At 44.6% G+C, this 16,609-nt stretch overlaps 1 protein-coding gene across 1 annotated transcript; it reads left to right on the top strand.

Annotated features, from left to right (window-relative positions):
* Positions 1-416: 416 nt before the first annotated feature.
* Positions 417-4,346, top strand: Rtp2 (receptor (chemosensory) transporter protein 2). Its single transcript, XM_005383249.2, has 2 exons — positions 417-666; positions 3,253-4,346. Exons 1-2 carry the CDS (start codon positions 509-511, stop codon positions 3,758-3,760), a joined length of 666 nt encoding a protein of 221 aa, XP_005383306.1. The 5' UTR covers positions 417-508; the 3' UTR covers positions 3,761-4,346.
* Positions 4,347-16,609: the final 12,263 nt, after the last annotated feature.

The raw sequence follows: 16,609 nt of genomic DNA on the forward strand, positions 1-16,609 counted from the left end.
TGGCACATGATAAGTGGGGGTCACCGCACATTAGAGGGTGTGGGAGTAGCAAGCTCTGCGTCTCTCAGTCCTTGTTTTCTTTTGACTCTCTAGGGTGTCATAGCCACCATGGCACACGACATGGAGAAAATCCAAAAGAGCGGTATAGCAAAGCATAGCCAATGCATATTCCTTGCCTCTTGGAGTCTGGAGGTGAGGGGAGTGTGAGTGGGGCTGGGTTTCCAGCCCTACTTGCTCCACTTAGCCAGTATCACTACCCAGCCCTGCTGCTGAAGCCTAGCTCAGGGCCCTGGAACTGCCCCTTGGGGCTTCCCTCTCATCCAGCCCTGACTCTTAGAGTCTTGCCTGGCTGCTATGGCAACAGGTTCCAAGGTGACAAAGGAAGGAGCTGGGTCCTGTTGATGAAGATTTTCAGACCGTAGAGACCGAACTTCTGCCCTGCACTACCTGTATCTTTCTGTGTTCGCACTCAGGCAGAGCTCAGACTTCCATCCCTGCCAGGAGGACCATGAGCCTGACCACGTGCGAGTGGAAAAAAGTTTTCTATGAGAAGATGGAGGTGGCAAAGCCAGCTGACAGCTGGGAACTCGTCATGGACCCCAACCTTAAGCCCAGTGAGCTGGCTCCTGGCTGGAAGCAGTACTTGGAGCAGCATGCCTCCGGCAGGTGAGTAACCTGAAGAGAGTCTGCAGGTAGCCTTGGGTCACAGCCATAGGGCACCTTTCAAGAAGAGACGGAGTCTGGTCCTGGGCTCAGTCCTACTCTGTGTCAGCTCGAATGGGGCAGCAGAGGAAAGACTGCCAGGTGGGTCACAGAGGCTTTTGTTCTAATTGAACCTGTGCCACAGACTTCCTGGGTGACTCTGGGAAGTTATGTTTCCTTTTGGGGTCTCCATATTCTACCTTAAATGATGAGCAACCATATCTCCAATGTCCCTGCAAATTCTGACAATTAAAGAGTGGTTAGAACAAAGGGTAGGTGACTCCGTTGGACCTCAGCCTAGGAGGTGGAAGGGTGGGGCATGCTGTGGTCCTGGGTTTGCATCTTCAGATAACTCAGGGCAGCTTGATTTGAATGCAGAGACTGTTACTAACCACCTGTTACGCCCTAGAAACTAGATTTGTGTCTAGCTACTGTTGTTAAATTTTCCTCTCTGGTTCTGAGTTTTCACATTTGCAAAATGCGGGGCTGGATTTTGACAATCACTCAAATCTCTCCCAACTTTCTTATCTGTGAATCTGTGAGCTAAATGTGCAGGTCTGGGCAAGACATCTCTTAGGGTCCCCTATCCAAAGGGGCATGCCCTTCAAACCCCCACATCGCTCCATCTTTTAGACTGATTAGGGATGGAGACCACAGCATTACTTGCCCAAACTGCCTGAAGCCCACCTGCAGGGTCAGCACAGTCCCTTGATTCAAGGGAAGCCAGTAAGTGCATCTCGTAAGTGTGGACAGAACTTGACATATGTATGTATGCATGCAAAGCCTCTCATCGTGCAGAATGGTGCTGAGGGTGGGGAAAGAAGGAGGCAGGCAGACTTGTGTACAGTCAGTTGAGCCTGTATTAACAAAAGTCAATTCAAATGAATTCAAGAAGCATCTGTTGGGCACCTGCTATGCGTTAGCCACTGGCATGCTTCTAACTAGCTGTGTGCACACAATGGCCCTTTTACTTTTTGTGCTTCCTTCTCATTGTCGTAGAATAAGGGCTGACTATCTGATTCTTAAGATCTCCCCTCACACAGGTCTGATATCTTTGCATTTAAGTTCAGGGGTCCGGCTGGAGGGCAGGGACACAACTCTGGACTGGCTCATTTAGAGATGTGCAGAAGGAGACTGAAAATGGGAAGCTCCTCAGCTGCCTGGAGAAAGAGGTGCAAAGGGCTGTTACCTCGGGTGGGAGCTCAGGTGTAAGACTGAGATTGATGGGGCTCATGGCTCCTCTTGCTTCAGAGCTCAGCTGGGTCTCTTGCTAGTTGGTGACCTGGGCACTTGGCAGAGCTAGAGGACTGTTGCCCCTCTGCTCACTCTACCATTACGCCATTGGGTGCATTAACCCTGGTGCTCTGGCTCAGGACTCATCAGGCTCCTCTGCTCTGCCAGTCCTGCCTGGGTGGTGCTGGGTACACTGCTGTGCGTACATTGCATGGCTCCCTGGGACTGAGAGTGGCTTGGCTTCATGTCTATTCACAGCTTGGGCTGACCAGTGCTGAGTAGCGCCTATGGGATCCACTTTAGTTCCTCATCAGAAGTCCTTCAAGGCCTAGAAAGAGCCAGAAAAGAAGGCACAATCAGCCCTGTAGACATTCGAAAGCCTCAGAAGTCTCTGCCAAGGGGGCGGAGAAAAGTAATCTCTTGGATGAAAGCCAACAAGTGCTCCATCACTGAATGTGTGCATGTACTGGGGAAGGATACCGAGAGAGGGGCTTGGCTAAGTGTGTGTGCGTGTGTGTTGGGCAGGAGGGGGGGATTAGGGATCAGAATTCACTTTTCCAGTTTTCACTGCAGGGCTGCAGTGGGATCTTTGGATGACTTGTGAAGGGACAGGGACTGTTCTTTGTGAAGATAATGGACCAAACTTGGCAGTCCCTCCCTCTGCCAGTCCATCACCATTCACTTATTCTTGGTGGTTTATTGAGGACCTCCAGTGCACCAGGACTGGGGCTTGGCATCTCTTCTTCCACAGACAAGAAAGATGTGTGTGTCAGATAGTGTAGGTCACCTCTCTTAGCAGAGTCACAGGAGGTCTGAGCAGAAGGACCCGTGCTGGACTCCCTCACACTGCACTTCACAGACAAGAAATAAGGTCGGAGGGGCTGGGGATTTAGCTCAGGGGCAAAAGCGCCTGCCTGGCAAGCACAAGGTCGTGAGTTCAGTTCCCGGTACCGGAGAAAAACCAAAACCAAAAAAAAAAAAAAAAGAAAGAAATAAGGTCGGAGAGGGGTGGCGACATGTGCCCAGCGCAGGCTGTACACCCCGGGTGCAGCAAGCTGCAGCTGCAAGCCTCTCACAGGAGGCCAGCTGAAGAGCATGCTGGGTACATGACCGCTTCTCTGGGGGCTCCTGAGGATGCTTCCCTGGCCCTAGGCTGTCCACCTGGAGGAGGCTGCAGCTGGGGGCTTCAGAATGCTAATGAACCCACAGGGCAATAAACACTCTATATCCATTTCCAGGATCTAGAACAAAAGCCTTTCCTGTCTGGGCTCCCCAGGGAGGGTTTCTGGGAGCCTCACCTTCTTCTCCTCCCTGCAGGTTCCACTGCTCCTGGTGCTGGCACACCTGGCAGTCGGCCAACGTGGTCATCCTCTTCCACTTCTGCTTGGACCGCGCCCAGCGGACAGGCTCCGTGCGGATGCGCGTCTTCAAGCAGCTGTGCTACGAGTGCGGCACGGCGCGGCTGGATGAGTCGAGCATGCTGGAGGAGAACATCGAGAGCCTCGTGGACAACCTCATCAGCAGCCTGCGCGAGCAGTGCTACGAGGAGGATGGTGGCCAGTACCGCATCCACGTGGCCAGCCGCCCAGATAGAGGGCCTCACCGCAGCGAGTTCTGCGAGGCCTGCCAGGAGGGCATCGTGCACTGGAAGCCCAGCGAGAAGCTGCTGGAGGAGGAGGCCTCCTACTCCGATGGCTCCAAGTGGAAGGCTCTGGCAGGCCTCGACTACAATTTCTTCTCACGTCGCTGGTGCATCCTGTGGGGTGCCCTGTGTCTGCTCCTGGCCTATCTGCAGTTCTCCTTCCGCAGCCCTGACTTCTTTTAGTGGGTGGATGAGGGACTGGGAGAGGGTGGAGGGTGGAGATAGGGAGGATTCGGTCTGGTTCTGATGTTGTTAGACTCGGTATAGGGCCCGGGACAACTCAGTCACCCTTCCTGGGCTCAGACTTCACCTCTGTAGAATGAGTGGTCTGCATTAGGAGGCGTTCACTGGCTCAGTTCATCGATTAAACTGCGCAGCGATGAGAGGAAGGGAGAAGTGTGTAACGGAGGCTTGGGAACTTGCGTCGGTAGGCGAAGCATGGGGAGGCAGCCTTCTCCCTTCCCTCCCTCCTCCTGCATTCCTAGCCCACCTTTTGCTTTATTTCCGTGTCCTCTGCCCTGCTGAAAGCTAATACTTGGTTAGGTGCCTCCTGGGTTCTGACTCACGGCCATCTTCGCTTTCCCCGTGTGTCTCGCAGTGGATCTCCTCGAGGGGCAGCAGGAGCCCTGCCGAGGGCACAGGCACGAGTTCACCTGGTCTCGCTTCTGGGAAGTCTGCTCCGCCATTCTGAGAAGCTCCCGGTTTGGCCCGGGTGTCAGGGTCTGCTCGGCTGGGATTGTCTAGGGCCCTGCTGTCTAACACGTTTGCCACTGGCCATATGTGGCTATTTCCATTTAAAGTAATTAAAATGAAATAAAATTAAAAATTCAGTGTCTCAATCATGCCAGCCCCAACTGGGCTCACACAAAGTGCATGCCCCGCGGGGCCATTGCTCAACTACAGTGATGTGCGGGAAGACAGTATGGGGCTCAGGGGTCATCCTCACGGTCTTCAGGCCTGTCTGCCCCTTGCCTTAGTGCTTACTGGAGTCCCAGGGCAACAGGAAGGGACCGGACTGCGATGAAGCGCTGGCTGGCAACCAGCACCTCTTACTGAAGATGTGGTTTGTGTGTCTGGGGACAGACTGCCAGGACAGGCCCCACGGGAATGTGTGCTGCAGACAGTCAGAAAAGCTGGGGATGTGAGTGGAGAGGTAAAGAGCCCTGGAGAACGTGTAGGGGAGGGGTGAGGAGGAGGGAGGTCTGCGGAGAATTCCAGAAGACAAATTTGTTCTGCTGCTTCTCTGCCAGTGTATCTGTGTCTTATTCATGTTTATCTAGAAAGACCCTTCGCTGGCTCCAGGTTGTCCTCTAACTATTGTTAGGTAATTTAAAGGAAAAATCTTTCAAAGTCAAGTTTCTTAGAAAGGAGTAGATTCCGTTTATCTCCATCTCTTATTTTCTCCTGAAACCATGGAAATCTCATTTCTGTGCTCCCCAAACCTGCCACCCCAGCCTCCAGTGGTGAATGGTGGGCTGTTTTGTGTATCTTTTGTCCCTTTTTGTGTATCTTGTGTCCCTTGTGTATCTTTGTGTTTTGCTGTAGTTGCTGCATTTAATAATCCTCCTTGAAGATTCCAGGATAGCACTTGCTCCTCTGTCTTTGACTTCTCTTTGCTCCACACCTTCTCCTCACCCACCTGTTACAAGCTGAAGGTCTCTGGGACTCTCTTCTTGCTTTGCTCATTTTCCCTCAGTAACATGCCTGCTGGTGACTTAGGTTTGCACAGCATGTAACTTCCTGGTCTTCATAGTCCTTCAAAGCATTCGTACAGAGCTCCAGGCGCACAGACTCAACGATCTGGCCACCTCTCAATAGCAACATGGCCAAAGCTGAGCTCATCAAGTTGCCATTTGTACTTGTCACTTGACTTCTCAGAAATCCAGATGTTACCCCTCACCCTCCCTCACCACTCTGCCCTCCCCCACATGGGTCAGGCCCCATTTTCCATGTCCTCTTGATTGTTCCTCCCAAGTATCTCTCGGATTGGTCTCCTTTTATTCCTTCCCACTTGTTACTGCCCAGACCTGCTCATTTGGAGTTTCTTACTTCTTCCTGAGCTTTATAACAATAGCCTCTCTTCCTACAATATCCCTGACACTCTGCTGCTGGCCTGGGGTAAACTTGTAATAACATACTATGATCAGCAAACTCCCCTAGTTAGACTCCTCTGAGCTCCCTCCTGCCGAGGGATGTCATATAACCTGATGAGCTAGGCACAGAGCTGTGCAAAAGTTGTCTGTCAGAAGAGTTAGCAAGAAGTTTGTAGACACTTGATGTGAGATGAACTCAGTGTTCATGTACCCTTATTGTTGTAAAATAGAATGAATATTTGTGCCTTATCTTTCATGAAGCCAGTGTGATCTGTTGATAGAGGCTTATTATTTTTGTTTCTGTGTATGTCCTGTAACTGCCTCTGGGTTGTAGGTTTTGGAAGAAGATGCTGTTCTTAAAACATCCTTGTGTGTCTTTACGCTGATTTTACACTCAGAGCAAGCAAGCATGATCTTCACAGACTGCTCATTGGCTGTGGTTTGCAAAGTCCCCAGTGAAGAGGAAATTAAGGCATGCAGAGCAGTGCTGACTTAGGACTAAGAAATCTGAGTTTCAGGCACACAATACAGTGGAACGAGTCAGGATGAGCCATTACCACTCTTGGGAAAACAGGGCATGGGGTATGTTCTGAAGAGCATAACCATATTCTTTTAATTTTCATTCACAATTCAAGATTTATATACTCTGGTCTGTTTTATCCTTGGCCTTTTCTAGTTCCTGAATCCCAAATGTAATTATGAATAGTCCCCAGTATAGAAGGCTTCCAGTGTGGGGGCATTCGAAGTGTGCGAATCAGTGCTGTGCTAGGGAGGGGGAGAGCTGGAGTATGACTCGGGGGCAGGTGGTAGGGATGGTATTTGCAAAGAAAAGCCAGGAAGGCACGTCCTGCCAGATGTGTAGAGGTGGGTCTGGAGGTCATTGCTGGACAGAGGGGAATGAAGCACATCCCAGGACAAGTGAAGAAAAAGGGAGACTTTGAGGCAAAGGCTATCTCATGTTCAAGAAGCAGGAAGTGATCAAGTACTGGAAGCAGCAGGAGGTGGAGTTAGAGGAAGGGGCTTCCTGAGTCTGGGGGTGCTGCTTAGAAATAGAGCAAAAGAAAAAGATAAGCTAGAGTTGGGTGAAAACAATCTTCTTAGCTTAAGTAAGTGGTAAAATTCTATGGTTTGGAGGATGAATTTTGATTTACAATAGATTTTTATTATTTTAATAATTTTTCTTTAAAAGCAAAACAGCACCGAACACCTATACCCTCACTCCCTCTACATTTTAATGTCTGTATACAGTGCTATGGGCTGTATGTATTAAAGGAAGCATTTGGTTCTTCCCTCACCCTGATCTTTCCCCATTTGTCTTTGTTCTGCACTCAAGCAGCTGAAAACAGTCTCCATTCTCACCTTTAGGTATAGAAAAAATGATCTCTTCAAGTGCTGCGTGGACTGTGATAATTTGGGCTGCAATTAACAAAGCTGATGACTTTAGTCAAATATCACAGAAAGTTTTATCTATTTAACGGTCAAAATTAGCTCAGTTAAGTGATAATCAGTACAACTAGGCAGTTTGGTTCTGGTCTCAGTTGTTTACATATGTTGAATTCGACCAACAATTATATGCGACTTTCTTCTTTTGTTTGTACAATAAAGAATGAATTACTTCTTTAAGGATTTAAATTATATATCTCCATATATTCATACCCATTCTAGGTGGTAGATTCATTAAGAAACATGAAATGCTTCCAATAAAATAAAATGCATAACAACCTAAAATTCTTTTAAGTTAAAAATATTATAGTCAGATGCGCTTATAAGGAACAATGTGATGTTTGAATTCATGTGTGTATCAGATAACTGTCAACTCAGGATAATTAACACAAGCTTTGCCTTAAACTCTTATCATTTCTTTATGTTGAGCATATTCAAAATCCTCTCTTCTAGCTACTTAGAGATATAGCATTTATTACTGGACAGCAGTATTTGGATCCACGTGTATAAACACATGCATGCATTTGCCAAGGTGCAAACGCACAAGTTGAGAAAGAAGAAAGCAGCCCCTGATGTTTGCAAGCTGGGCTGGCAATCACAGTCAGGTGATGCTCTCCTGTTGAACATAATGCTACGGAACACCAAGCTAATCCAGTGCCATCTGGGAGGGTAACAGACCCAGGCAAGCCCAGTGTACCCTGTAATTTTGACCAAATAAACACATAAACATGAACATTGTCAAGACCATAGAAATGACCAGAAATCCCCCTCTCTTGGCCAATATGAGTGACTTCTACTTCTTCACCAATCACAACTGTAGTCTCATTCTCTTCCTCCCATTAACATCAGGCCAGAGGGAAGCTTTACTTTACTGAACCTTCCCCCAAATCCCCTAATGCATTTCCCAGTGCCACAGCACATCCTTTCTAATACCCTCCTCGTGAGACTCTTTGTGGTTCTCACTGTGTATTCTTGGCTCTTTACAGTGTCAAAAGAATTTTGTTCAGTGACAGGTGTGTTCCTGGAGGTTTTTGACTAACGGCATTGGTGAACAAATGGTATATCTTTTTGTATAGCAGCTGTTAATTTCTTAAATAAGAAATTAAAACCAAATATTAAATCAAAATAAAATAAAATTCAAGTATGTGAAATTTAAAAATTATGTGTTGAAATCTTTGGATGAAAAATAAAATAAGATGCATTTGCAACAGGTTGGAAATTAAGGAGAAGAAAATCCCTACATACAAAAATTATTTCCAGCTGGATGTGTTGGTGTATACTCTCATCCTAGCTACTTGGGAGACTAAAGCAGGGAGATTGCAAACTCATGAGTGAGTTCATGGCCAACTAGACTGCACTGCAAGACCCAGTTTCAAAATCAAGTTTAAAAGAAAATAAGAGGGGGTGCGCAGGTCAGTGCTGGAGAACTTACCTTGTGTGCACAAGGCCCTGGCTTCTATATCACAAGGAAAAAAATGCTTTAGTGCTTTTTATTTTTTAAAATTTAATTTTGTATTATTTTTAGATTCTTACCTGTAATTCCAGCACTTGAGAGGCTGAGGCAGGAGGATCGTTGTGAGTTCAGGGCCAACCTGGGCTGCATAGTGAGTTCACAGCCAGTCTGATCTACCTAGAGAGACCCTGTCTCAAAAAGACAAAAAAAGCAAAGTCAGATTTTATAAAAGTCATTTTTCCTAAGGAAAGGTATGCAACAAATTTCATTTCTACTCATGATTATGTATGCATTTTCAGAAAGTGTATTTTCACCTATATTGTTATTGTTATTTCAAGGCCAATAGGCTATTATTGTTATTATTATTATTATTATTATTATTTTGGTATTTTATTTTTTTGTTGTTGTTTTTTTTTTCTGGTACCAGGAATCAAACTCACGACCTTGCGCTTGCCAGGCAGGCGCTGTGCCACTGAGCTAAATCCCCAGCTCCTATTTTGGTATTTTAAATGGGAAGAAATGTAACATATTTTGTTCCTCATCGACCTGGATTTCCAATATTTAGACTAATTTATAATTTTATAATTACATTTACAAACTAATACTTTATATAACTCATGCTTTCTTTTCAAGGAGAAAAGAGAAATTTGTTTCCTATTTTATTAAAAATACACATTATTTTCCATAATATTAACAAGAAATTTAGGAACCAATATTTTTAAGCAATTGTTTTTTGAGAAGTCTTGCTACATTGCCCAGGGCGAATTCCAACTCTTAGGCTCAAGTGACCCTCCCACCTCTGCCCCTCAAGTAGCTGGGACTTCTGGCCTTTGCTATCTCATGTGAATCAGCTTTTCACATATTACAGATTTCCTTTTCTTTGTCATTGTTTTATACCAGCCCACTCCACTTTTGAGTTCTTTATTTTGACTTAATTTCCTTCTTTCATTTGAAACACTTGAGTGAGTAGTATTTTCGGAGATGTATGTAGGTGATATGCCTTCTAGGAATGATTTTCTAGTGTTCCTCTGCATAAAAAATAGCTTGGCCAACATTTCAGTCTACAACTACAGTTTTAATTTTTTTCCTCTCAAAAGTGGGAAGGTGTTATTTCAATGTCTTGTGGAATTTATTTTGGGAGAAAAAATTCTAGTAACAACCTCATGTCTTTTCCATTTGACATTCCCTGATGTAATGTAAAACAAATAAAAATTGGTGCAGTGGCCTCACAAATCCTGCTAAGAATGCAAGCTAGAAAGTTTCTAAGGGTTTTTATTTTTTTCCTTAGTAACCTTATTTATAAGAGACAGGAAGGCATTTACTCTGACCCTTTAGATTATTTTTGTGTGTTTGAGCCATATTTTTTTTTCATATGGTTAGTGACTTTGCTCATTTTTATAGTAGGGGAACTGGGTTTCTTTAAAAGATTATGTGATGTCTCTTCAAATTACTTGGTCTTAGACCAAGAGGAGTAAAGTGCCTTCATTCTCCAAAGTATTCTTTGCTAGAGAACAGATCATTTCTTTTCCATGTTTTGTTGTGGATCAAGTTGTAGGATTCTGGTTTTCTCATTGGCTGGAGACTGGCCATTTATCTTGAAAGTATGGTTTCTATTTCATACAAATTCAATCTGGAAATTAGTGCACTGATCAGATGCTCCCAGAGTGGGAACCTGGTACAGTTTCAGAAATAGGATCAAGATTTGTTTCCATCAACTGTCTTTCCACTTGTCTTCATCTCCAGATCCTATCAGAGGATACAGGGGCGAGACAGGAAGCTGGGCCTGGTGGCACATGCCTGTGATACCAGCACTGGTGAGGCTGAGGCTGGAGGATCCTTGCGAGTTCCAGGCCAGCTTGGGCTACAAAGTGAGCTCAAGGCCAGCCTGAGCTACATAGTAAGACCCTGTCTCAAAAAAAAAAAAAAAAAAAAGAGAAAGGAATGTAGTTTTTCCTGTGCCTTGCTTTCAATACAGTACAGAACTTGTGTCTCACAACTTCTGTAACTTGGTAATCGAAATGTCCATTGATATCTCCCCACCAGTTAACTCTCCGAAAGACTTTGCAGCAGGTTCTTTAGTGAGCACCAGCTGGGTGTCCTCTGTTCTGAAACTGTCTATCTGGAGACACTGTCAGGTCCCACACTCAGAAGCTCAGTGCCCCAAGATGCCCCACTTCAGATACCAGGAGCAAGTCACAATTTGGGCTCCTGACTGACTAGCCATGAATTGAAGTTCCCACAAGCCCTTCGTTGGGTACAATTTGTTTGCTAGAATGGCTTTCAGAACTCAGGGACACACTTTACTTATGTTCATCTATTTATTTTAAAGTTTATTACAAAGTCCAAAGGATGAATAGCCAGAGGGAAGAGATTTATAGGGCATGGCATGTGGGAAGGGCCGTGGAGTTTCATATCCACTTCAGGTGGAGGACCTCCAGGAACTGTGTTCAGCTCTCTAAGCTCTGTTTATTTTGGGTTTCACGGAGCTTCATCTTGCAGACATGACTGATTAAATAACTGACACTTTTTCTCCCTTGGAGTTTTGAGGGTGGGGCTTAAAGTGTCCATCATCTAATCTTGCTTTGGCCTTTCCAGGGACAAGCCTCTGTCCTGATGCTCTGTAAGGTCCCTTAGTCACTACTAACTTCATTAGCATATCAAAAACACTTAACACTCCAGGCATTCGAGCATGTCAAGAGATCCGTGTCAGAAAATAACAATGAAGGCCAAATATATACTTCACGACATCACACCATGCCACGCCAAGGTTGGGAATGTCAGGGCTCTTGGGCTAGGGTGGAGGAATGATCTTTTCTGCTTCGTTCTAAGATGAAATTTCCCTTTGCATTTGCAGACCCACAGATTGATCCACACCCGGTGCTGTCAGGGCTGTCACTGTACTGTACCTTGCTTTTTCTAACATCTGAGGAATGTTGCTATTGAGTATCAGTGATTTGTAGCAACTGCGAATCTCTCTGCTTTGCATTGCTTTATTTCAGTGGGGGATTTGGAAAGTTTGGAAAGTTTGCACATTAGATGAATGGGCTGTGTTCATCATCTGGAACCTGATGTTACCACTTTCCATTTTCATTTTAAAAGCTTCTATAAACTAATTTAAAACTTCACTAGAACAAGATGGCTGCAAATAATTGTTATGGATTTAGAAGCATGTTAGATGATCTTTAAATACTTTTTTAATTTTGTTTTTGTTTTTGTTTTTTGGTTTTTCTCCGGTACCGGGAACTGAACTCACGACTGTGTGCTTGCCAAGCAGGCGCTTTGCCGCTGAGCTAAATCCCAGCCCCTGATCTTTAAATACTGACTTAAAAATTGGTGTTTTGGGGCTGGGGATATAGCTCAGTGGCACAAACACCTGCCTGGCAAGCACAAGGTACTGAGTTCAATTCCTAGTACCAGAAAATAAGTTGGTGTTTTGTATTCATACATCTCTACTAGGAGTTCTTTTTCTCATTATGGCAGGCCACTAGATGTATCCTGATATGTGCTGCCTCCTTTACTCGCAGGAATAAGACCGTGGCTATATAGCCTTGCAGAATAAAGATAACTTACCCCATATTCCTTTGTAGCTAGGAGTGGTGATGTATCTAAGTTGTAGCCAATGGGGTATAAATTATACAAAAATTACATGTGCAAAGTTTGGAAAACCTTCTATAAGAGTTTGTTTTTAAGTTATCTATTGCGTTTAGCAAATTGTATTAGAATTTAGTGATCTAAAACAGTAGCTATTGTCCTCTGATCTCTTATGGTTGCTGTGGGTCTAGAATGTAGGCAGATGCTTTTATTCTGAGATTTTCAAGCTGTTGCAGCAGACAGGAGGTGGTGACATATCAAGAAGGGCTGACTGGGTAGCTGTCTTCCTGCATACAGCCTTGGGACTTCCTGTGGGCTACTAGGGTTCCTTATAGCATGGCCTCCTCAGGACTGTCTGACTGCCCTGGTAGCAGAAGGCTTCAGGAATGAGGAACACAATGAGGAAAGAGAAGATGATGACCTGCTTTAAAAATAAAAGTGTGAACCCCAATATACTGTATGAATCAGAACAATCACAAAACTTACCCATATTTCAAGGAGAGAGGGCAATGACCTCACCTTTCCATAGGAGATATCTTAAAGTCATATTGGAAGAGAGAAATTGCTACAGTCACTCTTTAAACTTATCATCTTCCATAGAAAATGGGCATGTGTTGTCCACTTTCCTTATCTTTATCTTCTTTTGTCTTGTTCTCTCACAACAGCTGTGGTCATCTTTGAATATGAAGATCAGACCATACAGGGCAGAAAGACAAGATAGAAGTTACCCTGGTACCTAAACTAATGTCACCTTATCAGCCTAGTACCATCAACCTGAAATTTTGTATAAATAATACATAAACAACGCAATGCCAAAAGCCCTCACAATTTCGTTTATGTTTTAGTTTTTTTTTTCTTGAAAGTGAACCTAACCACATTTAATATATCAGGATCTATCTTCCCTTAGGTCACCAATTTACTGGAGCTGCAGTCACACAACATTCTGTTATTCTTTAAAAACATCATTTTTCACTGCTCGCTCTGGCTTTAACCCTATAATCCTCTCATCCCAAAGCTGACTAACTTTCTTTAACTCCAGCAATGAATGCCATCATTTAAGAAGGTATATCCCATACCTTGAGACAGAATTAAGGACATCAGAACCTGCTCTGTCACAAACTTACAACCTGTTTCTTCAACCTGTCATTAATGAATTCATCTTATCTGGTAGGATAGCTTTTTACATAGCCCTGTTATCTTTGACTGTATTGTAAATTTCTTGGAGCCACAAAATTTTTTTTATCTTTACACTCCTTTGCTTGACTGTCTTCCTCTACATTTATTTCAGAATCTTAGTTCTAAATATATTTCAATATTTTTGTACTACAAATCTCTATTAAACTATCCACATGATAATCAGAGAGAATTTTACATTGTTTTTCTTTAATAAAAAAAAGCCCTCACACAATACCACACTATATAATCTCCACTTCTTTGTGGATGGTATGAAACTGGAAATGTTTTCAGAATAGGGAGTACACCTTGAGAGCATGAATGTGCTGAGGACATAACTGAAATGACAAGCAGTTTAACAATGACTGAACACACATGTTTTTGGAAGTGCAAGGTGATACTGAATGTTTTTGGAAGGGTTAGGTATCAACAGGAAACAAAATGGAAGGAGAAGTTGGAACTATATTCCCAAGAGCTTCTAAACCTGCATTAGGAATGTGAGATCCCCTCCTCCAAAGGCAATAATTTATATTTGGAATTTTAAAAGCAGACAATTATGTCATCAGATGTGTATTTAAAAGTTGAATCATGGAGCGTGGAATTGATTTGAAGGGACAACATTGGTGGTAGCCAGATGGGTGAAGTGATGATTGGAAAGCCACTGAGAAAACTTTGAAGGAGTTTACAAGGGGAGTGATATGGTCTTGAATTACAGTGTGGCCCATTATCTGATGATGTAGAGAAGTTAGGAAGAAACTTGCATCTAAAAAATTCCCAAAGCATGTACAGAAAATGTAACATCAGAAAAGGAAAAGAAGATGGTGATTAGAAAAAGGTTAGTTTAAGAATTTCATGAAGGTGTTGCAGCAGAAAATGCCCCACCCCCACTCCCATCTCCCACCAGCATACTTCAGTTTCTTAGTTGCTCAGGTAATAGTTCCTGTTCCAGTTCCGGTTGCTTCTGTCTCTTACAAATCACTGGTCACTGTGATGCATAGCTGATCACTATGATGCACATTGTATAAACCAACTCCCAATTGACAAGCCATTCTGCCTTTGTACTTCCTGCTTGTTTATCTCATATAAGCCCCAGACCACTGAAAAGTGGGGCCCAATATTCTGGGAAGGATTCTGATTAGTGCCTGTTGACATAAATAAATCTGCCTCCAAATCCTGAGTGTCCCATTTCAGTGTTTCTGTTTGCCATTGCACCTGGTGCTGACCTCTTTGGGCACCAGTCCTTGAGGACAGAGCAAGGACCTCTCCAGGTCCCAATGGGAAGGCACATCCTCAAGATTTCTTCAGTTCCCTTGGAGGTCTGGAGGAGGGTTCCTGGCTCCCCAGTTGAGCTGCTCACATCAGACTCCAAAAGGAAGAGGATGCAATCTGTCTGTCTGTTTATCTATCTGTCTGCCTACCTGCCTGATTCCAGTAAGACCCCTGCTTGTTGTACCCTAGTTAGTCTGTCTGTCAGTCCTGCTCAGTTCAAGCAGAAGAAGAGCTTGACCAACTCTTGTTGGTTAAGGCCACTCTCAAGGGAAGGGCGCTGGAATGTTTAACCTCTGAGTGTTACTAAATGATTGTGTGAGTGGAATGGACAGCATAAGCAATAGGCTGCTCTGTCTATGCACCAAGACTGAGAAGTACTGATTGAAGTGGCTGATTGTGCCCTACCTGCTGTTCTGTGACAGCTGACATGGTGTAATGGAGGCCTCACATCCTCCTTAGCAAAGTTGTACCTAAGTCCCCATGAGGGGCATGGTCAGGCAGGCATCTTTTTGAGGGGTAACCGTCCTTTGTCTGTTGTAATATTGTCCAAGGATACAGAACACACATGCAGGAAGTCAGACGTGGGAATTAACTAACCAAGAGCCGCAGACCCTGACTGCAGGAAAAGGGGCTTTTACAGAGTTAAAAAATGAGGCAAAACTATTCCCTGCATCTCTAATGAAAAAGGACCGTTCTTCCTGAGAATTCTGCCTTGTCACCACAGTTGATGCCAAGACCTATAGATAGCTTCACTCCCTGGTCCTGACTTGTCTACTTGCAGTAAATTGAACTGGTCTCAACTGGCCATTGTCTGCATTCAGCCACAGTGACCCTTCCTCCAGAGCTTTCTGCTTACATGCCTATCCTGGGCAGATGACATCATCTAACATCCACCTGAGATGACTGTTGAACTCAATCAATTCCTTCTGAGTTCCACATTTTGACTAAGGAAAAATTGGACTGTCAGTCTTGACAAATAAGTTGCTCCCCAACAGGCCTGAATAGATATGATAGACTGAGCTATATCAAATTAGGCCCCTAAGACCCCATGGCCTTTGCAAAAGTCAGGGCCAAACTTGTGAATTTCCTGGTAGACAATCAGACTGAACTATCTTCCTCCAGAAGTCCCCTCTGTTAAAAAGTTAACAGAGCAACTGGGACTCTCGCCTCTTGCTCCTTCTGCCAGGCACAAACTTGCAGCTTGAGAGAAGATCTCACAAAACATGAGTTCCTGTGTAAGCCAGTCCCCACACCACTTCTGGGAAGAGACCCCCTTCAAGTTAGAAGCAACTGTCTCCTTTGCACCAAGCTAATCAGCCTCCCTCTCATTTAAGCTTGCACTTTCAACTTTGACTATTCCCCAAGAGGAAGAGGATGCCTGCCTCAGCCTGAGGTAGATTACTGCAATCCTGAAATTCTGAAAACTCTCCTTCCAGAGGTGTGAATGAAAGACTCAGTCCGGGCCTGGCCATTAACCATGCCACCTCCCTGCAGCCCCTGTTGCTGTCAGACATCACAGGAAGAATAAACAGGCATCCAGCCACACATCAGCCTGATAGGCTGTTAAGCACATTGGGCAAGATCTCCGTGCCATCAACAATGCAGCTATCACTTTGAACTCTGTGGATTCTGACCCACAAACACTTTTTGGACTATTCTACATTTAAAAGTGCCTTCGTCTGCTTACAAGATGCTCTCATAAGCCCCTTTAACTGGGAAGACCTGAGATAAAAGGCCAGCCCACTTGGACCCAATTTCCACAAAGTGTTAAGAACTCTCCCACTATTTTGGGGAAGGCTCTAACAACAGATTGGGCCAAGTCACCAGCACCTTTTCTCCAAGGTTTCTCTGTCCCCTCCAGCTTCATCACAATCCCCCAAGCAAATAGTATATACTGCCAAACTGCTAAAGTACAACTCTTCTGCCTGTAAAGTCAGTTCAAGACGTCCAAGCTGCCAATGCTTCTGTGATTGCCCTCCATATACCTTTCCTCAGTATTCTGCCACTCAT

This window comes from Chinchilla lanigera, unplaced genomic scaffold (genome assembly GCF_000276665.1).
Source record: "Chinchilla lanigera isolate Chin_1 unplaced genomic scaffold, ChiLan1.0 scaffold00019, whole genome shotgun sequence".
In the NCBI taxonomy this organism is placed as follows: Eukaryota; Metazoa; Chordata; class Mammalia; order Rodentia; family Chinchillidae; genus Chinchilla; species Chinchilla lanigera.